Source organism: Tachypleus tridentatus, chromosome 10 (genome assembly GCF_004210375.1).
Source record: "Tachypleus tridentatus isolate NWPU-2018 chromosome 10, ASM421037v1, whole genome shotgun sequence".
Lineage (NCBI taxonomy): Eukaryota > Metazoa > Arthropoda > Merostomata > Xiphosura > Limulidae > Tachypleus > Tachypleus tridentatus.
Genome location: NC_134834.1, coordinates 14,744,691 through 14,767,574, shown reverse-complemented (window position 1 = coordinate 14,767,574; position 22,884 = coordinate 14,744,691). Strand labels below are relative to the sequence as shown.

The following is a 22,884-nucleotide window of genomic DNA, read 5'->3' as shown; positions in this document are numbered from 1 at the left end:
CATGTTTGGTGTGACAGGGACTCGAACTCGCGGATTACGAGTCGAGTGCCTTAATCACCAGGCCATGCCGGGGCCCAGGTAAATTTTAATCAATATGTGGTATGTAATTATTTTTTTTTTGCGTAAGATTCAGATAGATTTTCTTTCTAATTATTTAGAAATATTCAACTTTCTCGATAGCAAAAAATCGATTTTTTTGTCATTTAGTACAAGTGTACAGATTGTAATGAAATGGAAGGTAACGTTTATGAAAAATAACTGAGTGGTAGTAATTATAATTGATAAGTACACATACACTCAATTGATTATGAGAAACAGAAATTAAAATATTTCGATAAATAAATTATGAGACTTACTTCTTATCTTTGGTTTTTCTCACAGACAGAGAACGTGAAAGAAAAAAATGCAACATTTTTCCTGCTTTCACTGGATTATTGTTTCTTTGTTAACCCTTACAGCATTGTTTATTTGCCATTAAGTAAAGAGCGACACAATGAACTATCTGGGCTTTGCCCACAACGGGTATCGAAACCGGATTTCTAACGGTGCGGTCCACGGACATGCCGCCGTGCCACTGGAGGACGGAGGGATCCTTGCAGTAGTTCAGTTTGTTTCCCAGTTTCTGATTTAGTGTCCAAGATGACCATTCCTCGCGTGACTGACCTTCAACGTATACTGCTTAGCAGACGCGAGGTCACACTCAGTTCCTGCTGTCGTACTTTCAGCCTGGGAACGTAACTCCCTGGGCAGCTCCTGATCACCAACCCGTGTTAACTCCGGCTTGCACCGAACACAGCACCACCGAAGCATCCTTCTCGGTCGCGTCAGACGAACACCGTAGACTTGTACTGGTAATATGGTAATCGACGGCCAAACATGGAAGTGAGGAACAGCAGTATTCTGTTGTTACCAGGAGCGGTAGTAACTGTCACAGACCTCGTCCCTCGGAGAATTATAATTCAATTACGGGTCGCTTGGAAGCGTGAGACCGATGCTCCTCGAGCAACACTGACGGAGTCATAGCACGAGAATTTGAATAGAAGCAGATACTACCGCAAGTCCCTCCCCCTAGCGGATACGGAATGAGCCTGAGGTAAAAGGAAAGAGAGACTGTAACTCCTGGCGAAGCCATGGTGACGAATTGATCTGGACTATAAAGCTGGCCGTGAAAGTAAAAGATACACCATTTGTTTTCCAGACTTCTTATTGTAACCTCATGGAGTACCCATATCTCAACCAGTACAGCTTTGATTCCGGCTGTTCGGATCCGGGCCTATCGTCGTGTCAGCGGCAGTATTCTTACACTGACCTCACCTCGTGCAGCCAAATCTCCTACCGCTATGCTTCTCCATTTCACGCGCCTGGAATGAACACGTCTTCTTGTGGCATGGTCAACCGTCCCCGCACGGAGACCGTCCATATGCCGCCAACAGCGGTAGCTCAGACCGTCTTCCCCGCCAACGTAGGATTTCAAAGTAAGTGGCTACAAACCGCTGTTCTTTAAACCGTTTCTCGGTGACCGCATTGAGCCTGCAGCTCGGGACAGAAATGAAATAATCGAATACAGATTACAGTTAAAAGTGAGTTATAATGCTAGTTAACCAGGGTAACTCTAGCTATCTTCAAGCTCACCTCTAGTAAGAGTTAGTACGTATTAGGGTTTTCATGAAGCTACTGATGACGTATAACCCAGAAAATCCTCCAATCGTATTACTTGATATGATGTTTATCACCTTTCGAAGAGCTTCGGAAGACAAGCTGCATGGAGTAAGAGATAATATGTTTAAGAAACGCAACCTAAATTCATAATTTGTAACTTGGTCAGCCGTTAGGGGGCAGTTAACAAGAAAAATGATGTGAAGATAAGAAACTGACAATATAGGTAAACGAATGGTTAAACAGATCATGGCTAGATATATAAATAAACGGATGTACATATATAGGTTTTAGTAGTTTTATATTTTTGTTATTTACTGTGGCTTCCATCGACGTTTGACAGTAAGTTATTTCGGCAACAACAGAGAGTAACTCCTGAATATCAAATGAACTGTTAAAATTACTTAAATAACTATTTACAAAACAAGTCATCATTTGTCAAGGAAAAGACGGTGATAATTCCCCCTTCTTCCCAAACAAAACGGCTAAATATTCGACTTAGTTGTAAAAAAAAAAAAAAAAACGCATTTGTTTCAATCACTTATGTGCTTTATAGATCAGAACCGGAAAGATATTAGTACCTGATACGTGAAAATCATCTATATAAACAATAGACCTCCTCAGTTATATTTCTGGCCAGTTTTGTAACCCATAGATCATAGATTTTGGTAAAGGTCAATAACGTGATATGTGTGTGTATTTTAAGATGTAGGTTCCGTTTTCATGTTGCAGAATGTTCACAGTATTATTATGATTGTATTAACTGGAACAGAGCGAACATGAAATTCAGTGTTCCAAACATTCTTAATTCACTGAGCGACAGGAAACCGGGCTCGAATTATAGTAGTTTGTGTGCCCTGTCTGTGAACTCAAGAGCTTGTGGTTTGTGTCTCGTCGTCATAAAAACTTGTTGCGCACTTTTGATATGGATGCGATATAAGAGTGACAGTCAAATCCTGCTATTCGGTCTGACAGCAGTTGCCCAGCGATTGTTGCTGTTGGTTAGCTAGCTTATCTCTGGTCTACGAGTTTAAATCTAGGAACAGATAGATGAACAATGCGCTTGTGTAACTCTCCGCGAAAATTCTAAACAGAAAAGAAACAAACAAAAAGACTGATTAACATTTAGTCCATGGACAGAAACGCCTAAAGCTGAACCGTGGACGAAAGCAGGCGAATTAGATAAGTGTGAGAAAATATTTCACATTTTAAAATATCTGTACCGAGATTTTATGTTACAGGTACTTAAGCCTTCACGGATTAGCTCATTAAGACACTGGCGGGTGGCCTGGGTTCGAGCCTTGTAAATTTTTATCATCATAGTAAGAGTTGATATCGAAAACTCAATAAAGCTTACTGAATTCACTACTGGCAATACTGGTATATTTAAAGCATGCGATATAGTTTAATTATTGTTCTAATGTGCCTTGTACTTTCTAAAACCTCTGAGCATTCAAAGTAAGTAAATATAATACGCCGCATGACTTCGATGATTTTTGAGACTCATTTATTAATTTATATGGACTATATTGGCACGTTTTCAACAGTATCTTTACTATATTAACGTAATATGAAATATGTACTGACTTGTTCTTTCTCAAGGGTCGTTACACGCTCATGTGGATTATTCACGGACACTATCCTACAAGATGTATCCTGGTAACAACAACGTGCTGGCGGAGAAACGGAAGCAGCGCCGGATCCGAACCACCTTCACGAGCGGACAACTGAAGGAGTTAGAGCGTGCGTTCCATGAAACGCACTACCCGGACGTTTACACCCGAGAAGAGATTGCTATGAAAATAGACTTAACAGAGGCCAGAGTCCAGGTGAGTAACACGTGAAACCGTCACAAAGACTTGATTTCAAAACAAATAAATAAAAAGGTTTAACCCCTGTAAAACTGTTTTGTCCTGTAGACACATGTGTACTGCGGAAAGACGGCATATTAAAGCGATAACGACAACAAACAATAAGTTGTTTTTCTTCCTGTATTTTGTAATCTTATTTAAAGGTAACTGTAAGGCACAGAAGACATTAAAGGGGGTAGAATCTCACTGACAAGAAAGAGGGAATATAAGTAGAAGGTAACAAAGTGGTAGGGGTTCATTGATAAAAAAGAGGGAATGTCAGGGGACACTGTGGGGAATATGAGTCGAAAATCATGAGAACCAGACAAATCTTCTATTATTTATATTCAATCTGTTATAAACACTTTTAAAAACTAAAACTAAACAAGGATTTCTTGCGTATTAACACTTAAAAGCATATTACGTTCGTTGTGAAAGATGCAAGTCTCTGTGTAATACTCATTTTTAATATGAAATATTTTCTTTTTCCATAACAACTCGTAGCATTAGTTGTGAACAATAAGTGACAAAAAAGGCACTTTTAGGGTATAAGGAGAGCTGAGTAGAAGCTTGAGACCCCCGTTTACGTTCCTGGTTATAATCATTTTTCACCAAGTATTTCGCGTTAACACTGCTCTACCTCTTCGTAACTCATAAATTTATTATTAAAACATTAAAAATGGAATATTAAAACAAATTATGATCAGTTTGTTCATTTTGAATTTCCCACGAAGCTACACGAAGGCTATCTGCGCCTGCCGTCCCTAATCTTAGTGTAAGATTAGAAGGAAGGCAACTAGTCATCACTAACCACCGCCAACTGTTGGGCTACTCTTTTTACCAACGAATAGTGTGATTGACTGTCACATTATAACGCCCCCCACGGCTGAAAGGGCGAGCGCATTTGGTGCGACGGGGAATCGAACCCGCGATCCTCAGATTGCGAGTCGAGCGCCCTAACCACCCGGCCATGACTATGTTCAGAAGTCCCAGATAATGTTTTTCACTAAAAAATCGACATATTTGATAACATATTTGGTACGTGTTTTTCTGTGTGTATTTTTTCTCGCGATCCGTGTTTCATACTTACCTGTTTTCTTTGTTTAGTTGTCCATAATATGTTACGGTAACATGAAAATGACCCAGTTACGTGAGAACTGTTCTGAAAGACCAATAGAATCTGAGTTCCAAGTCAGTTATTTCTTTGTTTGTTTATTTAGTCCAAAGATACTTAATTGGTCGCCTGCGCTCTGTCTACGGAATAGACATCTGTAGTTAAGCATTTTACGTCCATTGACTTACCACTGAAACACCAGCTCAAAACCTTTAACCTGAATGACGTTATTTTATCATGTGACTGTATGAAGGCGTGAATAGCCTAAACCACACCTTATTCATGTGAGCATAGACGAGTTGCCTATTAGGTTAAAATTAGTGTTTTAGCATTGAAACATACAGTAAGCTACTAAATAGTAAAGTATTGTCTGATTCGTTCAACGGCAAATAGGCTTAGTGGTTTGAAAGCTTCAAAAATCCTCAGCTGGTGCCTTTAACCACGCTCGTGACTTGTGAGAGAGAGGGCGACTGTTTCGAGTTCTCTCTTTATGTCGGTAAATAACATCGTGATTATTGTAACTATCGACGTAGAGACAGTTGCACTGCACGCGACACACACGAGTCACACGAGTCACGGGGCACACATCTGGATCAATTTATATGTGTTCACTTCATCAGAAACTTTTTTGCGAAATAATTTTGTGAAGAAGTCAGACAAAATAACTGAAGACGTAACGTAAAAAAAACAACACTATAATAACTGTATATAATCTTTGGCAACACTTTCCAGTGAAACTGGAGTCGGTTTGTAATTATATACTGTTACGAAACGACTGTGTGTTATGTGGAGGTAACTTAATTAGGCTTTCATCGTCAGAAGGCAAATCCGCAAAATTAATGCAACACTCAAGTGTAGAGTTTCGCAGATTGGAAGCCGTTGGATAGTGATGGGAGGTCAATATGTTAAGGTACTCAATATCTATAGTTTCTTCGGGTGGAATGTCGAAAAAGTTTGGGAATATCTCATCTAGTGCATCCTTTGTCGACAAATGTTTCGTGCGTTGCTAATACCTGACATGAATTGTGCTAGTAACTGTTAATTTCGGCTCAGCTTGGCAACCCTTACGATAAAGCTGTAGTAATGTTTAGGAAACGCTTATATATTCTTGTAAAATTCTTACTATTTGTAAAGATTGCTGGTGGCGTTACGGACAGCTACTGATGTGACCAAGATATCCAACGGTCCATAAAGTAGTCGTTTCCTACAGACATTTCGACTAGTTTCTCCATTTGTTTTTGTCAAGTTCGGCCTGTGCTCTGAGTGTCTGATTTTTAGCACCGTGAGCTTCAGGATTTTTCATTGAGCCAACAGAGGGCGTCATATTTGGTATATTAAATGCACTGAAGGTTTTCATACTTTGATATGCTTTAATATGTGAGTTGTATCCCAATTGTTAAGCCTAAATCTCTGTACCTGAATTATAAATGCTACATTTTTCCCTCGTATATATGTATCTTATGTTTGCATTTCATGCACGTATGTGGTTTCACAAAATCTGCTCTTATTTCTTGTACTTAGTAATTTTGAGCGTGTGTGTGTGTGTTTGTTACAGTAAAGCTATCTGCTATGCCCATCAAGAGGAATCGAACCCTGATTTTAGCATTGTAAAAAACTTACCTCTGTCCTAACCGAAGACCAGCATTTTTGAAATACGTATATTTTCACATAGCATCCATATCAAATGGGACGGACGTGGGATAATGGTTAGCGTACGAGACTATATATCTAAAGGTCCAAGGTTAGAGTCGCGTGGCTATCGGTACACCATAAATATAAAGGTAAAATTCCATCATTCGATTGGAGTAGCCAAAAATTTAACAGTGGGTATTGCTGATTAGTTACCTTTCGTCTTGTCCATCATTTCTAAACTTTGGGACATAACGTTTATGTAATTTACCATGAAATAAACCAAACCTTATCGGTGTTTATCACACACGCGGATATAACAAATTTAAAACCAAACGTCTGAAGACATGGTAATCATTTCTCTATTGCGTATGTGAGTGAACGTTTTAACAGCAATGTTTTCGTGATGACAGTCGGTAAGACTGTACGACTTTTCCCGACCTCCAAATGGAACCCTGTGGACGTAATGTCTCCTGTGGATTCATTTGATGTATACCATGTCCAAAGATTCAAGTGACTTCATATTTTAACCTGGCTTTAACTATTAAATTCCTTCTTTCTGGAACTGAATATATATATATGTTATTCAGTTAGATTATTCATGGAAATTGATAAACAAACTTATGAGAACGTTAAAACAGTTACATGACAACAATGACAGCATCTCTTTACGTCATTTATTCCATACAACTAGGGCCCTGCATAACCAGGTGGGTTAAAGCTTTTGACTTGTAAACTAAGGGTCGTGGGTTCGAATCTCCGTCACGCCAAACATGCTCGCCCTTTCAGCTGTGGGGCCATTATAATGTCACGGGCAATCACATTATCGTTGGTAAAAGAGTAGCCCATGAGTTGGCGATGGGTGGTGATGACTAGCTGCCTTCCCTCAGGTCTTACACTGCTAAATTAGGGACGGCTAGCGCAGATAGCCCTCGAGTAGCTTTGCGCAAAATTCAAAAACAAACAAACCACACGACTGGTGGTCCAGCTATGTAAATTGTGAGTCATAGGATGGTGGATTAAAAACTCGTCATAGCCGTATTCTGTACACGTAAACTCTGGTGTACTCTACAAATCACATAGCCGTATTTTGTACACGTAAACTCCGGTGTACTCTACAAGTCACATAGCCGTATTTTGTACACGTAAACTCTGGTGTACTCTACAAGTCACATAGCCGTATTTTGTACACGTAAACTCTGGTGTACTCTACAAGTCACATAGCCGTATTTTGTACACGTAAACTCTGGTGTACTCTACAAGTCACATAGCCGTATTCTGTACACGTAAACTCTGGTGTACTTTACATGCCACCTGGCTGTATTCTGTACAAGTAGATTTTAGCGTACTCTACAAGTCACATAGCCGTATTCTGTACACGTATATTTCTGGCGTACTTTAAGTCCAGACTGTTATTAACTACAATGTTTGTAATGAAGTAATATTAACAACTTAATGTAATTACTTTAGCTACCGACGGTTATATTTTTCACCCTCCCCCTTCTTATGAGATTGTCAGTGAGATTTCTCGAAAACAGCTGAGTGGATTTGAACAATAGTTGGTATACACTTGGAATATGACACAATGTAGAAGCGATTAGATTTTGGAGGGTTAAGGTCACAATAAGGTCAAGAAAATGCAACAAAATTCCCATCTGTTAACATATGGACTACTTTTTTCTATAACTCAGTCAATAGTCATTGAACTTTGATGAAACTTGATACACATATGTGAAATATTATTCCTCATTGTCCTACCAAAACTGGTCCATGTCTGTTGATAATGATGAAACACAGACCGATTTTGTTTCTATTTTTTAGGGCCGGACATGATCAACACTACGTTTTGCGGATATGTGCTCTATCGAGTGTCTCTATAGTTATCCGTTGCATTAATATATTTGAATTTTGTATACGTGTGACTCGACATGGTCAGGTGGTTAGAGCGCTCGACTCGTAATCCGAGGGTCGGGGGTTCGAATCCCCGTCGCACCAAACATGCTCACCTTTTCAGTCGTGGGGGCGTTACAATGTGACGGCCACTCTCACTATTCGTTGGTAAAAGAGTAGCCCAAAAGTTGGGGGTGGGTGGTGATGACTAGCTGCCTTCCCTCTAGTCTTACACAGCTAAATTAGGGACGGCTATCTGCGCTAGCCGTCGTGTAGCTTTAGATCAAATTTAAACCAAATGCCCCCTAGAGGCACAACGGTATGTTTGTGCACTCACACCTCTAAAAACTGTGTTTCGATACTCTTGGTTGGCAGAGCACAGACAGACTATAGTGTGGCTTTGCACGAAATTCAATAGGTAACAAACAAACTGATAATATGTGTAATTAAATACTAAAAACATCTGGTGGTAATTATCTATTTCATTATTATTCTTCATTTATTACAAAGCTACTAAAATTATCTCTCACCAATAGGGCAGCCAGTCAACAACCACCCATCATTCATGCTAGCAGATTGATGTCTCTTTTATAGTAAACCCACAGCTTAGAGTGCAAACTTACGAATTCGAACCAGGCTTAGCAACTTTCAAATGAATAGATTTACCACATGGACAACTCTCGCATTTATTTATTGAAATGATAATGTATTCTATCGCCGTCCCACCAAAGAGCAGTAAAACGAACTTAGCTTGATAAAGAAATATATTAGCAGATCACCCTCCCTCTCAACTCATCCAGAGAAGAGAGACATATGTTCTCCAAGTGCTCCGTTTATCGGATTTCCAGTTTTGCGCTATATCCATTTTTTTAAAACGTACATAACAGGAATATATTAGAAAAAATATAAGGACCCAGTATGGTCAAGTGATTAATATGAACCTGAGGATTCATGGTTCGCGTCTTGTTGTCGTAAAAACGCGAATCGCACTTCGGAATCATGATTACATTACAACAGTTACAGTTATATCCAAAACTTCGGTTTGATAATTTTAACCCAAGAGTTGGCGATGGTTGTTGTTGGTTAGCTGCTTTGCCCCAAATCTGTCAGTTGAGAATTAGAAACGGCTTCAGCCGTTTTTAGGTTTGTGCGAAATTTCTAAGTGCAACAGAAAAATAAAATTCAGTTTAGAGATTCCTACAATATAAATATTATAAACTTCATTTGCATAAGTTAGTTAGTGAAAGAGATTACTAAAGTAGAAATAAATAAATAAAAATATTTTTGTGTGTAATTCAAACCTGCAAGGTATTGATTTATTAATACTAAGTGTGTTTTTTTAGGTACCTAAAATCAAACCATATACGCTTAGCAGCCAAGACTTGCAACACCAAACGCACTTATAAACAGAACAAGCAGGCTAGTACAGAATTGGGCCATCGTTGTTGCTAAGCTACCAAAGCCTTCTTGGAACGACATTTTCCAAGATGTGTATTTACGTATTTCAAGGAAGCTTCGCTTGGGAATTGTTCTTCGTATTCCTTAAAAGTTTAAATTTTAAAATATCTTAATTCCAAACCTACATTTATTTTTTATTCATTTCTAGAATTAATACATTAAGAGCCATGGAGAAATGATTCAACCAACCTTTACGCTTACTACATTATTCTAATCACTGGTGAACCATCTAGTCCGCCCATTGGTTATCGCGCTGTACTGCAAATCCATGGTTAATACACCACTTACCCGCCGAGAATAAATGACGTTTGACACTGTGGGGTGCGTTATAAGGGTAACACATAAACCTGACTATTCGATAAGATTAGCCTACTAGAATATTTGCGAAAATTTCAACAACAAACAAAGAATTCCGTAGCTGTGTTCTATATGTTTTTTTTTTATTTCGTGAAACAGACTTAGTTGTTATTGGTTCGATACTCGACAGATCTTTACATTTTTTATAATTTTTACTTATTTTCCTTTATAACTTATGGTAAAACAATTTGTTCTAAATTATCTCGATAATTTGCTGATTTCAAAAAAATTATGCCCTCCCCAGTACCACAATGGTATATCTGCGGACTTATACTGCTAGAAACCAGGTTTCGATACCCGTGATGATCAGAGCGAGCACAGACAGCCCTTTATGTAGCCTTGTACTTAATAAAAAAAACAATACATTATTTATGGGATGCGTGAAGAACCATAAATCCTGATACTTTTGTTGCGCAAACATTAAACCATAGTGTTCTCTTTAACCATCCAACCAGTTTTTGTTAAAGTATTACTCTAACCTGGCGAGCCATCCAAGTAATATAACCAGTTCGTGAAAAAGTATTACTCTAACCTGACGAGCCATCCAAGTAACATAACCAGTTCGTGTTAAAGTATTACACTGACCTGACGAGCTATCCAAATAATATAACCAGTTCGTGTTAAAGTATTACTCTGATCTGACGAGCCATCCAAATAATATAACCAGTTCGTGTTAAAGTATTACTCTGATCTGACGAGCCATCCAAGTAATATAACCAGTTTTTGTTAAAGTATTACACTGTCCTGACGAGCTATCCAAGTAATATAACCAGTTTTTGTTAAAGTATTACACTGACCTGACGAGCTATCCAAGTAATATAACCAGTTTGTGTTAAAGTATTACTTCGACCTGACAAGCTATCCAAGTAATATAACCAGTTCGTGTTAAAGTATTACTCTAACCTGACGAGCTATCCAAGTAATATAACCAGTTTGTGTTAAAGTATTACATCGACCTGACAAGCTATCCAAGTAATATAACCAGTTCGTGTTAAAGTATTACTCTAACCTGACGAGCCATCCAAGTAATATAACCAGTTCGTGTTAAAGTATTACTCTAACCTGACGAGCCATCCAAGTAACATAACCAGTTCGTGTTAAAGTATTACACTGACCTGACGAGCCATCCAAGTAATATAACCAGTTCGTGTTAAAGTATTACACTGACCTGACGAGCTATCCAAGTAATATAACCAGTTTTTGTTAAAGTATTACACTGACCTGACGAGCTATCCAAGTAATATAACCAGTTTTTGTTAAAGTATTACTCTGACCTGACGAGCTATCCAAGTAACATAACCAGTTTTTGTTAAAGTATTACACTGACCTGACGAGCTATCCAAGTAACATAACCAGTTCGTGTTAAAGTATTACACTGACCTGACGAGCTAAGTAATATAACCAGTTCGTGTTAAAGTATTACTCTAACCTGACAATTATTAAAGTATTACTCTGACCTGACGAGCTAGCCACGTAATACAACCAGTTCATATTAAAGTATTATTCTGACGTGACAAGCCATCCATGTAGCAAGTCATAGGTTTGTGGCACATCGCGTGCAAAAAAGAAAACGGCCAAACAAATAAACCTACACCTGCGCCCCCACTCTGGATAGTTAAGTCAACGCTATACAGTGGGACGTTTCAAACCTAAACACTCTGTGCTAATTGTTTTCACCGTTCATTAACCATGGTTCACCCTCTGTTCTGTGGACCATCCTCTCGTGTCTCGTTTGTTTTTGTTTTACTGTGGCTCATTGAAAATGTTTGACTAAATATTGTTTAGCCAGAAAACAGAGTTACACCATCTTAGCTTGAAATTAACAACTCTACACTCATCACCTATAACCTTATCATAAGGAAATACACTCAGTTATAGGTCCAAAACCCCATCATATGAATGTTTGGAAACAGAACAATTGTGAGACAAGTTGAACAAATACATTCTGAGAGAAACAAATACTACTGGTGTCAAGAAAAACCGAATAAAACTAGTAACAAATAATTCCAGCAACGGTAAGCATAACAATAAACACTAGGGATAAGAAGTTATATAATACTTGTAAAATATTTCTAAAACATAATTAAAATAACGTTTATAGTGTCAAACATATTAGGCCTAACATTTATAGCCATAAAGGTTGTGTCTGTGTAAGATACATATTTAAGTTCACCGTCCTTATCCAAGTAAAATTTTAACAGCAAAACAGTTTGTTTTGAATTTCGCACAAAGCTACACGAGGGCTATCTGTGCTAGCGGTCCCTAATTTAGCAGTGTAAGACTAGAGGGAAGGCAACTAGTCATCACCTCCCACCGCCAACTCTTGAGCTACTCTTTTACCAACCAGTAGTGGGAGTGAACGTCACATTATAACGGATGAAAGGGCGAGCATGTATTGGTGCGACTGGGATTCGAACCCACAACCCTCGGATTACGAGACGAACGCCTTAACACACTTGGCCATGCCGGACCGTCAGTACAACACACGCAAATTAACCGTAAACTTTTAGTGTATTTAATTTTTATAAATCGTACAGTCAACGGACGGTTTTAACCGGGTAACGCTGACATTTAAACTGGTTCTAATTAACTATAAAATTGAGATGTGTAAATCTTGAGATGTTTTAACCGGGTAAAGGCTATAAAAGCTTAATATAAAACTATTTTGAGAAATTGATTTTGTACCGTACAATATTCTAAGCTTGCTACGTTCGCTGTTTTATATAATGCAGAGCTCTATGGACAACGGAATTTACAATAATTTATACAGTTACAATAATGTTATTTATATAGTATACATTTTGTGATGTATTGTTGAAAGTGGTTCTATCTTGTAACGTATTGTGGAAAGTGGTGGTTCTATCTTGTGGTATGTTGTTGAAGTGGTTCTATCATCGTTGAAGATGGTTATATCTTGTGGTATATTGTGAAAGACGGTTCTATCTTGTGATATATTGTTGGTAGTGGTTTTATCTTGTGACATGTTGTTGAAGAAAATTATGCCTTGTGATGTATAATTGTTGAAACCGGTTATATACAAGCTGTCAATGTTCGGTACACTGGTTTCACAGGGTACTTTTTGTTTGTTCTCTGCTCTTAAGGGTAAAGCAACAGAAGGGGTTACATATGCTCTGCCCATCGAGGATATCTAAACCCTCTAAACCACTGGGAGGGATCTACATTATATATATCCTCTTAAAAGTAATTATTCGGATGACTATCCATCGTCAGCTGACGTCCCCGAAAAGGAGGGGGGGGAATTCTATAGGGGTGTCTATCTTTTCTTTATTCTTAATATATGTTAAAAGAGGAGATTAGTTCTCGTGTAAGTGTTCCTCTAGCAAAAGAACATTTCATTGTAGAACCGCAACAACGATTGTCGTTACGGATTCTTTATATGGTCCAAATTTACTGTTATATATGTATACACACGCTTTCAGGTTAGATATCTGTATGAGTTAGATATTTTAGGGCTGTGTGTATGTTTGTAACTTTAATATTATAAATTACATCACTTGTTTTTAGGTTTTCAAACGAGCACTATAAAACAACAATGAAATTATTACAAATCAAATCATAAATACGTGCTAAGAGGCTTAAAACCAAAAAAAAAAAATGTCTATTAATATTTCTTAAATGTGTTGAGGCGTGCGACTCGTAATCTGAGGGTCGCGGGTACGCATCCCCGTCGCGCCAAACATGCTCGCCGTGGGGGCGTTATAATGCAATGGTCAATCCCACTATTCGTTGGCAAAAGAGTAGCCCAAGAGTTGGCGGTGGGTGGTGATGACTAACTGCCTTCCCTTTAGTCTTACACTACTAAATTAGGGACGGCTAGCACAGATAGCCCTCCAGTAGCTTTGGGCAAAATTCAAAAACAAACAAACAATTTCTTAAATATTATAGCGAAAGTTTTGGCTTTGACTTACAATAATTAGGACTTTTAGCATTTATGTCTGTATAAGATTATTTTTCAGGGATATTATTTTAATAGCAGAGCTACTGATTGAATCTTTTCTTCAAATTATGTATGGAACAACTTGGTTGTGAACCTGTAAACATGTTAATTAATTACAGTCCCTAAGCACACACTTAAGCCATACAAAACATTAAATAACAAATGCCTTCAATACTGAAATTAGTTCTACTAATATCTGCTGCACCCTCACGCGTCTTTTTGGTCAGTTCTTTCAGCTGAGCGTTGTAACAGTCTGAAACATAAAACACCACTTAATATGATGCAATAAGTGGACCCTAGATACAGGGAATGGTATAACAACAACTTGGTAATTTGCGAGTTAAGCCTCGTTTTCAGAACTAAAAACAATTTCGTAAATAGAGAGCTAGACCTCACTCTCAGAACTAATACAAAATAATGATTGAAGAGTTAAGCCTTATTCTCAAAGCTACACTTCATTGGATATTTATGCGTGTGTTTTATTTAACAGCTGCAAGTTTAGTTAAGAAATCTAATGCAGGAATTTTATGTTTGTTTGTTTTTGTACTATTACGTGAAGCTATTCGAGGTCTGTCTTTCGGCGCTGTTAGTCCCTATTTATAAAATTATAGACCAGACGGAAAGTACCTAGTCAAACAACCCTCCGCCAACTCTTGTGCTCTCTTTTATTAACAGTATCTAACTATAGAGGTTGAAGAAAGACGTAATGCCATAAACATAGTTCACATATCGTTTACAAATAACGAAAACTAATATTTTGTTTACCATTATTTCTCAAAACGTTTGTTTGTTTTATTTTCAAGTTTTTCTGTGTTTGAAATTGTGATTGTTGGTCATGTACCTAAACGTTCGACCGAGGCATACTAATTATGAGAAACTTTACCCCTAAGTTTCTAAGCCCCAAAAATCACACAAGAATTAGAAGGTTCAATGTGTAGGATATTTGGCAAATCTTGATGTATTTAATAGTAAAATTGTTACTAGATATAAACCTAGCGTTGCTTGAGTTTCCGGGCTGAGGATTGAAAGGTCCAGGGTTCGAGCCGTGATTCACCATTCTTTCAAATGCAGGGACGTTATAACTGTAACACTAAACCTATTCTCTTTGTTCAGGAACTCAAAATTAGAACTTGTTAAGTCTGAACTGTGAGGTTTCTGGAAATGGCGACTTACCCCATGAAAATATTAAATGTCTTTTTAGCATTTATCCGAATCATTTGAGATCTGTTTCTCTCCAAACCTCCATGTACTGTCAAGGTTACATTCTCGTGTACTCTCTTATTACAAACATACGCCTTTCCTTCGGTCTTCCCCTTGTCCTTTGTTCAAATATCTATAAACTAAGCCCCCGCTAGTACAGCGGTAAGCCTACGGATTTACAATGCTAAAATCAGGGGTTCGAGTCCCTTCGGTGGGCTTAGCAGATAGCCCGATGTGGCTTTCTATAAGAAAACACACACACATCTAAAAACTCAACATAAAAAGTTTCACTAGGCAAATAACAAACGTCACCAAGTCACACATTTATCCGATCTTAAACAAATGACATTTGTTACTTTGCAAATTTTAAAAACTCCAAAATAGGAAGTAATGATTGAAACAGTCGCCCAATTCCTGGTCTTTGTATGCCACGAGCTTCGAAGCTTTATTTTTTCCCCTATTCAAATTAACCACACCCCTGTTACTACTTTTCTACTTACAAACGTTCATAACCCCGAGGGTAACAGTTAGCGTTGTTGGCTAGGGTCGTCGCCCGTAGGAAGATTCGATTACGTAATTAGATTACAGCCAATTAGAGCTCCCAGTCGATACCGACGTTTATTGAGCGAATGAGGGAAGCTAACACAGGCCTCGGGCGGTGTTAGGCAGTGTGGATCCAATTGACGTGTAAACAGAGGGTTCCGCTTCCTCTTGTTGCCAAGCCTGACCTCGGCAGCACAAACTAAATCGCAGTGTCGGTCACACATGCAGAAAATGGTGAACGTGGTGGGAAACAAAAATCAGCAGCGAAAAATGAATCCCCGAGAATAAAGAATGTTAGATACATCATGGACGAACGTTACGAAACTGTTGGCAGTCAGGAACCGAGCAATGGAATAATCTATCACTCTTAGAACACGTAAAAACTCTGACAACATGCATGTTTTAAAGCTTTCGTTTAAAATTGAATTGTTTGTATAGTTAGATAGAAACGAAAAATATAAAAGAAGATATAAGTATTCGGTTATACTGACGGCCACGACAGACGAAACGTTGATATAATGTTTGTCAAATTTGATTTCCACAGATATTATTCAAAAATAGCATAATATGTCTCAAGTTTTATAATAATTATAATTATTATAGATAGATTATTATTATATTTAAAGTAAGACTAACTAACTAATGTTTCTAACACAAACTGTTGGTGCCAGCCCCACCCCCCCAAAAAAATATTAAAACATTGTAATTAGTGACAAGTGTTCTCTCCCCGCAGGTCAGGTGGGTTAAGGCGTTCGACTCGTGATCTGAGGTTCGTGAATTCGAATCCTCGTCACACTAAACACGCTCACTCTAACAGGCGTGGAAGCGTTATAATGTGACGATCAATCCCACTATTCGTTGGTAAAAGAGTAGCCCAAGAGTTGGCGGTGGGCGGTGATGACTAGCTGCCTTCCCTCTAGTCTTACACTGCTAAATTAGGGACGGCTAGCGCAGATAGCCCTCCTGTAGCCTTGCGCGAAATTCAAAAAACAAACTGTTGAATTTCTCGAAAACCAACATGAAAGCTAATTAGAAGCGATAGACTAGAGGGAAGATACACAGTAAACACCATCCGCCGCCAGCTCTTGGGTGTTTTGTTTAACCAACGAACAATGGGATTGATCGTGACATCATATCATCCCCACAGCCTAAAGGTTGAGCAGATCAGTCGTGTGATTGATTCGAACCCGCGACCCACAGAGTCGAGTTCCTTAACCGTCATGATAGGCCTAAACGGAAAGATATTATACTGGAAAAAACAGAAATTAGAAATAAAGGAGTCATACGTGTAGTACTTTGCATTACTGTTTTTCTTCGTCTTCAAAAACAGTAGACGAAATTTGTTTGCATCGATCTATAAGACTCCGTTATTCTATAATTCTCCAATCAATAACTATCTTTAATAATTAAATCGAGAATCGTAACATACGTTACTTAATTTCACAGTCTCACAATAAACTTACTTATGGATGTAGTTTCGACTGTTTGTTATTCAAGTTCAAAGAACTAAAAATGGTTAATATAGGTGTATAGGTCAAGGTCAGATCCGGTCAGTTTCGTATCTTCATCTAATGCCAATATCCATCTAGCTGTTATCACACTCCATCCAGTTTTTCACTTCCGTTTCCACGCTAAGCAATCCGGGATAATATTTTCCACTATGTTGTCACACTATTCAGCTATTTAACTTCAAAATGTAAAATTTAATATTTTAATCTCGCGAACTGAGGGAATTTACGAGACTTCGAGAAAGGTTCGGAATGGAACTTCGAATGCTGTTTGAGAATGTAAGAAGGGAAACATTAAGTGAGCTACAGTTTGAAAAATCTTTACTTTTGAGAGAGAAACAGTAAAGTTTCATTATAGTAAAACTCACTGAACGACTTCATGACTTTGATATTTAAAGTTCATCAAATGATTGTATTGCATTATAATAGCAATCTTTATTTGCCTACTTGATGCAAAGCACAGACCTAAATAATGAATTATCTGGGCTCTGCTCACTGAGAGTATTAATATTAAATTTTTAGAGATAACCCCATTGGCTTTCCGCTAAACCACCACTAGAGGGCGGGTGGAAAGGCGCCAGTGATTAAAAATTCATTAAGTGTCTCAAATAGTTTTGAAAGGGGCCCGGCACGGCCAAGCGCGTTAAGGCGTGCGACTCGTAATCCGAGGGTCGCGGGTTCGCATCCCCGTCGCGCCAAACATGCTCGCCCTTTCAGCCAGGGAGGCGTTATAATGTGACGGTCAATCCCACTATTCGTTGGTAAAAGAGTAGCCCAAGAGTTGGCGGTGGGTGGTGATGACTAGCTGCCTTCCCTCTAGTCTTACACTGCTAAATTAGGGACGGCTAGCACAGATAGCTCTCGAGTATCTTTGTGCGAAATTCAAAAACAAACAAACCAACCAAACAAACAGTTTTGAAAGACGCTATAGAAACAATGCTATACACACATTAACGTATGCGAGCAATATAAATTGGTTCTTCTGTATAAGTTAAGCTCATGCTAAAAACTCATAGGATACGAGGTATGACCTAGTGGTTAGCGCTCGGAATGAGAATCCGAGGGTTCATGGTTCACGACCTTTTGCCATCATACCTCGTTCCGCATTTTAGGCACGTGCATGTGCTATACGATTGACGGTTAAAGACCACTGAGCTGGACAAAAGTAGCCCAAGCAGATGGCAGTAGATGCTGATGGCTCACTGCAATAATTCTTGTATATCATTTCAAAATTAGGACTAACTGCACCCTGATAGACCTTTACGTAACGGGAAAAAATATATGAATGTAGAACGATATGTATCTCATATATTCGTGTTGTTTTTTTCAGAGTTTTAATAATTTGTCACTTCTATCACAGGTTTGGTTTCAAAATCGAAGAGCTAAGTTTCGGAAACAAGAACGTTTGAAGCAACCATCACAGAACAACTCAAGCGATGGAGCGACCGACAAAGAAGTTGTCAACAATACGCCCTCTGGTGACAAAGTGGAATGCAGCATAAATAAGATGGCCTTAAAGGAAATATGTAAAGATGGATCTCCATTGATTCTTCCTTCTCCATCACCGAGTCCAGTGGAAGGTAAGAATTCAATTCGATGTCACATCTGGTGTTTCATAGTTGTAATATAATCTTTTATCACACCCAAGTTAAGGTGACAAGTTTAACCTCGTTTTAAAATTTCTAATACGCCCCCTATCGTTTTTAAAAATCAATTTGACTGTTATTTTAATTCGCGCAAGAATGGACAGTGAGTTATCTGTCTGCGCTCTGTTCACAGCGGATAATCGAATCCCAGATTTTAACGCTGTAAGTATGTTAACTTAACACTGTACCACCAGGGGATTTAGGCTTTAAAAATTCATTTGGGTAAACCATTTTAGTACCAAATTGCTTGTAACTCTGTAAAATATAATAGTATTGTCTGTTTTAAGTTCGTGCAACTACTTTGCAGTGTGTAGGTAGATCTTCGCCAAAATTGGTATGGGGGTTCATAAGGTCCGTGTGTGTATGGGGGAAGGGGTACACACATTTTCAGTTTTTGTATTTTGTAGCTTTTATGGGCATTTTTGTGTGTTTTATTAACCACTATTTCTCGCATGGAGATTTGATGGGTTCTTGTGGAGCTTACATGCAAGTTTGCAGTTTCGCGTTTTGTATTTTGTGGTTTTACAGCCGTTTTCTACAATTACATATAAACAAAGCAAATTTTCATGTCCTGAGATAACCTTTCATTAATCACGAATTTATATTACTTCCGTCAAGGGACGGGTACTCCAGACAGTACCTAATAAATTACTAGTCATGAACAAATGTTAAACACCTAGTTTCGCAGTCTGTGCTGTGTCTCCCCCCCCAATTATCGAAACCCGGTTTTTATCGTTATAAATCAATAAACGAATAGTGGGATTGACTGTATCATTATGACGCTCCCTCGGCTGAAAGGGCGAGCACGTTTGGTGTGACGGGTATTCGAGCCCGTAACTATCAGATTACGAGTCGAGTGCCCTAACCACCAGATCTGTTTTACTTAAAGTGAAATAACAAGAAGTGGTTATGACAAAATATGACTTTCACGTGAGAACGATAGCAGAAGGCCCCGACATGGCCAGGTGGGTTAAGGCGTGCGACTCGTAATCCGAGGATCGCGGGTTCGAATCCCGGTCGCACCAAAACATGCCCGTCCTTTCAGCCGTGGAGGCGTTATAATGTTACGGTCAATCCCACTATTCGTTGGTAAAAGAGTAGCCCAAGAGTTGGCGGTGGGTGGTGATGACTAGAACCCTGATGTCTCTAAACTACATTATTTAGTTAGGAATTTATACTGTATTGTTGTGAATATGGAATATTTACGAGATTATTAATATTACTAAATATATATGACAATCTTAATGGCGTTATCTCTAATATATTTTTTTGCGTGTCGGAATAAGTCTGCACTACAGCAACGCCCACTTCCAAATATAGATAATAAGGGCTGGCTTCAAAACACCCAAGCCTAGCGTTTCAAAATTTATTCGGATTCATTCTCTTTCAAAGAACTTTATTTTTTAATTTTTTATATTATTATGGCTGTACAGATTTTGTTTCAACGTGGCACGTTTGTTCCTTTTTTCTTTTAGGATTTTTTGCCCAAAATTACAAAACATTTATCTGCGTTCAGCCGTTTGTAACTCCGATCGATAGACCGGAAAAAGACGAGCTTGTCAAGAGAACTCACTGCTAATTCTTGGCCCATTAATGTCTGACAATATAGTAGAATATCAGCTTGTACTCTTGTAGCACACTCACGAAACACTCCGAAAGTGCGGAGCGAGTTGTTGAGGTAACAGGATGCTAGCCATGAATCCTGGTATTCACAGTCGAAGCATACGAACCAACTAGACCAAGCCTGACTCACTACTGTTACTTCTGTGTTAACGAACCGCAACAAAACGTTCACGTTTCTCAAAAGTTAAGTTTTATTAAATACTGTGATGCCTCCCGCTAGTACAACGGTAAGCATACGGATTTACAACGCTAAAATAAGGGGTTCGATTCTCCTCGGTGGGCTCAGCTGATAGCTCGATGTGGCTTTGCTATCAGAAAACACAAATGCTGTGATATTTTAATCTTTGGGCCATTTTTCCTCATAAAGTACGTTTTAAATTTACAGACACTAAAAAAAAAAAAAAATAGAATTCCAATAAGACTAAGGCTCAAAAATAAATTCTAAAGATAAAAATGTTGAAGTATACATTTTAAAGTTCCGGCACTTTCAAAGAAACGTCTATTCCTATTAAATATACGCAAACTTCCTTCCCTACGTTACTGTATCCCCAGAGCACCTTAAATGTTTGAATCTGCAACAGCCGTGCCAACGTTTATTAAATAATCTTCGCTGTTTGAGAACGTTTGTTAAATGGTTTCGGGCGTAGCTTGTTTCAGACCACCGACAAACAGACCAATCAGCATCACACCTCGTAACGCTGCCGCAGAAATCGATGACTACCACACTTTGTATTAAATCGAGGAGGAAAGATGGCTGAATCTACGTTATATGGTTCAACACAACTAGGATTTAATTATATATATAGTAAACGCACAAACAACCGTTTCTCCTGGCAATGGTTTAATAATATGGATACAAATTAGCTTGTCTAGCACAAGAATTACTCCAGTTTCTCTCTTTGTTTGTTTTACTTTAGGTAAAGACAGCGAGGAGGAAGCAGCAAAATGGTCCGCCTCTTCCGAGTCTTGTTCGTTATTGACAACCATAGTCCCCGCCCGCACACTGGCCACGCCCAATACATGTCCAGTTAGTCCTTTTTCGGCGTTTATCAGCCCTTCTTCAGGTATTCCTTCTCATTACTCGGGGTCTTCCATGGACACGAAACATAACTTAATCACCCAGATTTTCTGAGAATGAATGTTGCCAACTTACAGACTACTCATGGTAAGAGATAATAAAATAAGCAGTTAAATGTTCTAATTAGGTGTATGGAATTTGATCGCAATGGCTGTGAGCGCCATTACGAACGGTGAATTACCTACTACGGCCAGAATTATTGTAAGGTCCCAAATCTACTCGTAATGTAAACGCCATTTCTCTACGTCGTATCCAAGCCGGCCTAATGAATCCTGGTACTGATAACAAGTCTCGTCTGCACTGAATATTGTAGATGTGGTGTGGTTACGTTGTTTTAACATATTCTACTTTATATTTATTCAAGCTTTATTAAAAGTGTTAACTATTATCCAGTGTAAGTTTTCCTTTTGGCAAAATTATGTACTACTTTCTGTTGGTTTTTTTTAGCAGTAAGCCTTAAAAGTATTAAGTAATAGATCGTAGAGTTCACTGAAAATGTTAGAAAAATTGTTTGCAGGTACTTATGTAAATAAATTTTATCTAAAATCATTTCTGGCAAAAGTTTTGCTGAAATTCAGTGTTTTCCTGTGTATACAAGGAATTAAATGAAATTCAACTATAGAAAGCGAAAGGTCGTATCAACTGATGAAAATATTATTATCGCCTTTTGAATTTCGCGCAATGCTACTTGCGCTAGCCATCCCAAATTTAGCAGTGTAAGATTAGAGGAAAGGCAGCTATCATCACCACCCACCGCCAACTCTTGGGCCACTCTTTTGCCAACGAATAGTGGGATTAACCATAACATTATAACGTCCTCATGGCTTAAAGGGCGAGCATGTTTGGTGCAAAGGGGATTCGAGCCTACGACCCTCGAATTACGAGTCGAACGCCTTAACCGTTACACCAGGCCATGCCGGGGCCTTTTAATGTTTGCAACAGTCACTATTAAATAATGGGTGACAAGATGTTGAAGTTGAAATACTGAAAATAATGTTTATACTTTTATAAAGTTTTGAAACTTGAGTGAAACGTTTAATAATTTAAGGGGCGCTGTTTATGGACTTTTATTTAACTTATGAGTCGGTGACCTTCTTGGTCGAGGTCAATTTTTCGCTAAAGTGAAATAACAAAATCTACAAACAGAAAAAAAGACACAAAAGAACTGTCGACTGGTTATCTGCAGGTTCAAATCCCTTCACCGAACATACTCTATCATACTGTCGTGGGAGATTTATAATGTTTTGACCAATCCCACTATTCATTGGTAAAAGAGTAGCCCAAAAAGTGGAGGTGGGTAGTGTTGACTAGCTGAGCTGTCTTCCCTCTGGTCTATCACTGATAAATTAAGGACGACAAGGGTAGATAGCCCTC

General features: G+C 38.5%; 1 protein-coding gene across 1 annotated transcript; it reads left to right on the top strand.

Moving 5' to 3' along the window:
• Window positions 1-724: 724 nt before the first annotated feature.
• Window positions 725-21,897, top strand: LOC143228015 (paired mesoderm homeobox protein 2B-like). Its single transcript, XM_076459360.1, has 4 exons — window positions 725-1,475; window positions 3,259-3,485; window positions 18,524-18,743; window positions 21,350-21,897. The coding sequence occupies exons 1-4, from the start codon at window positions 1,217-1,219 to the stop codon at window positions 21,562-21,564; spliced, it is 921 nt and encodes a 306-aa protein (XP_076315475.1). The 5' UTR covers window positions 725-1,216; the 3' UTR covers window positions 21,565-21,897.
• The last annotated feature ends 987 nt before the right edge of the window (window positions 21,898-22,884 follow it).

Excerpts from the sequence above, each read along its gene's own strand:
- LOC143228015 (XM_076459360.1), top strand. The coding sequence starts at position 1,217 with ATGGAGTACCCATATCTCAACCAGTACAGCTTTGATTCCGGCTGTTCG. Across the intron at positions 1,476-3,258 it reads CGCCAACGTAGGATTTCAAA|GGTCGTTACACGCTCATGTG; the intron begins GTAAGTGGCTAC and ends TTCTTTCTCAAG. Across the intron at positions 3,486-18,523 it reads TAACAGAGGCCAGAGTCCAG|GTTTGGTTTCAAAATCGAAG; the intron begins GTGAGTAACACG and ends CTTCTATCACAG.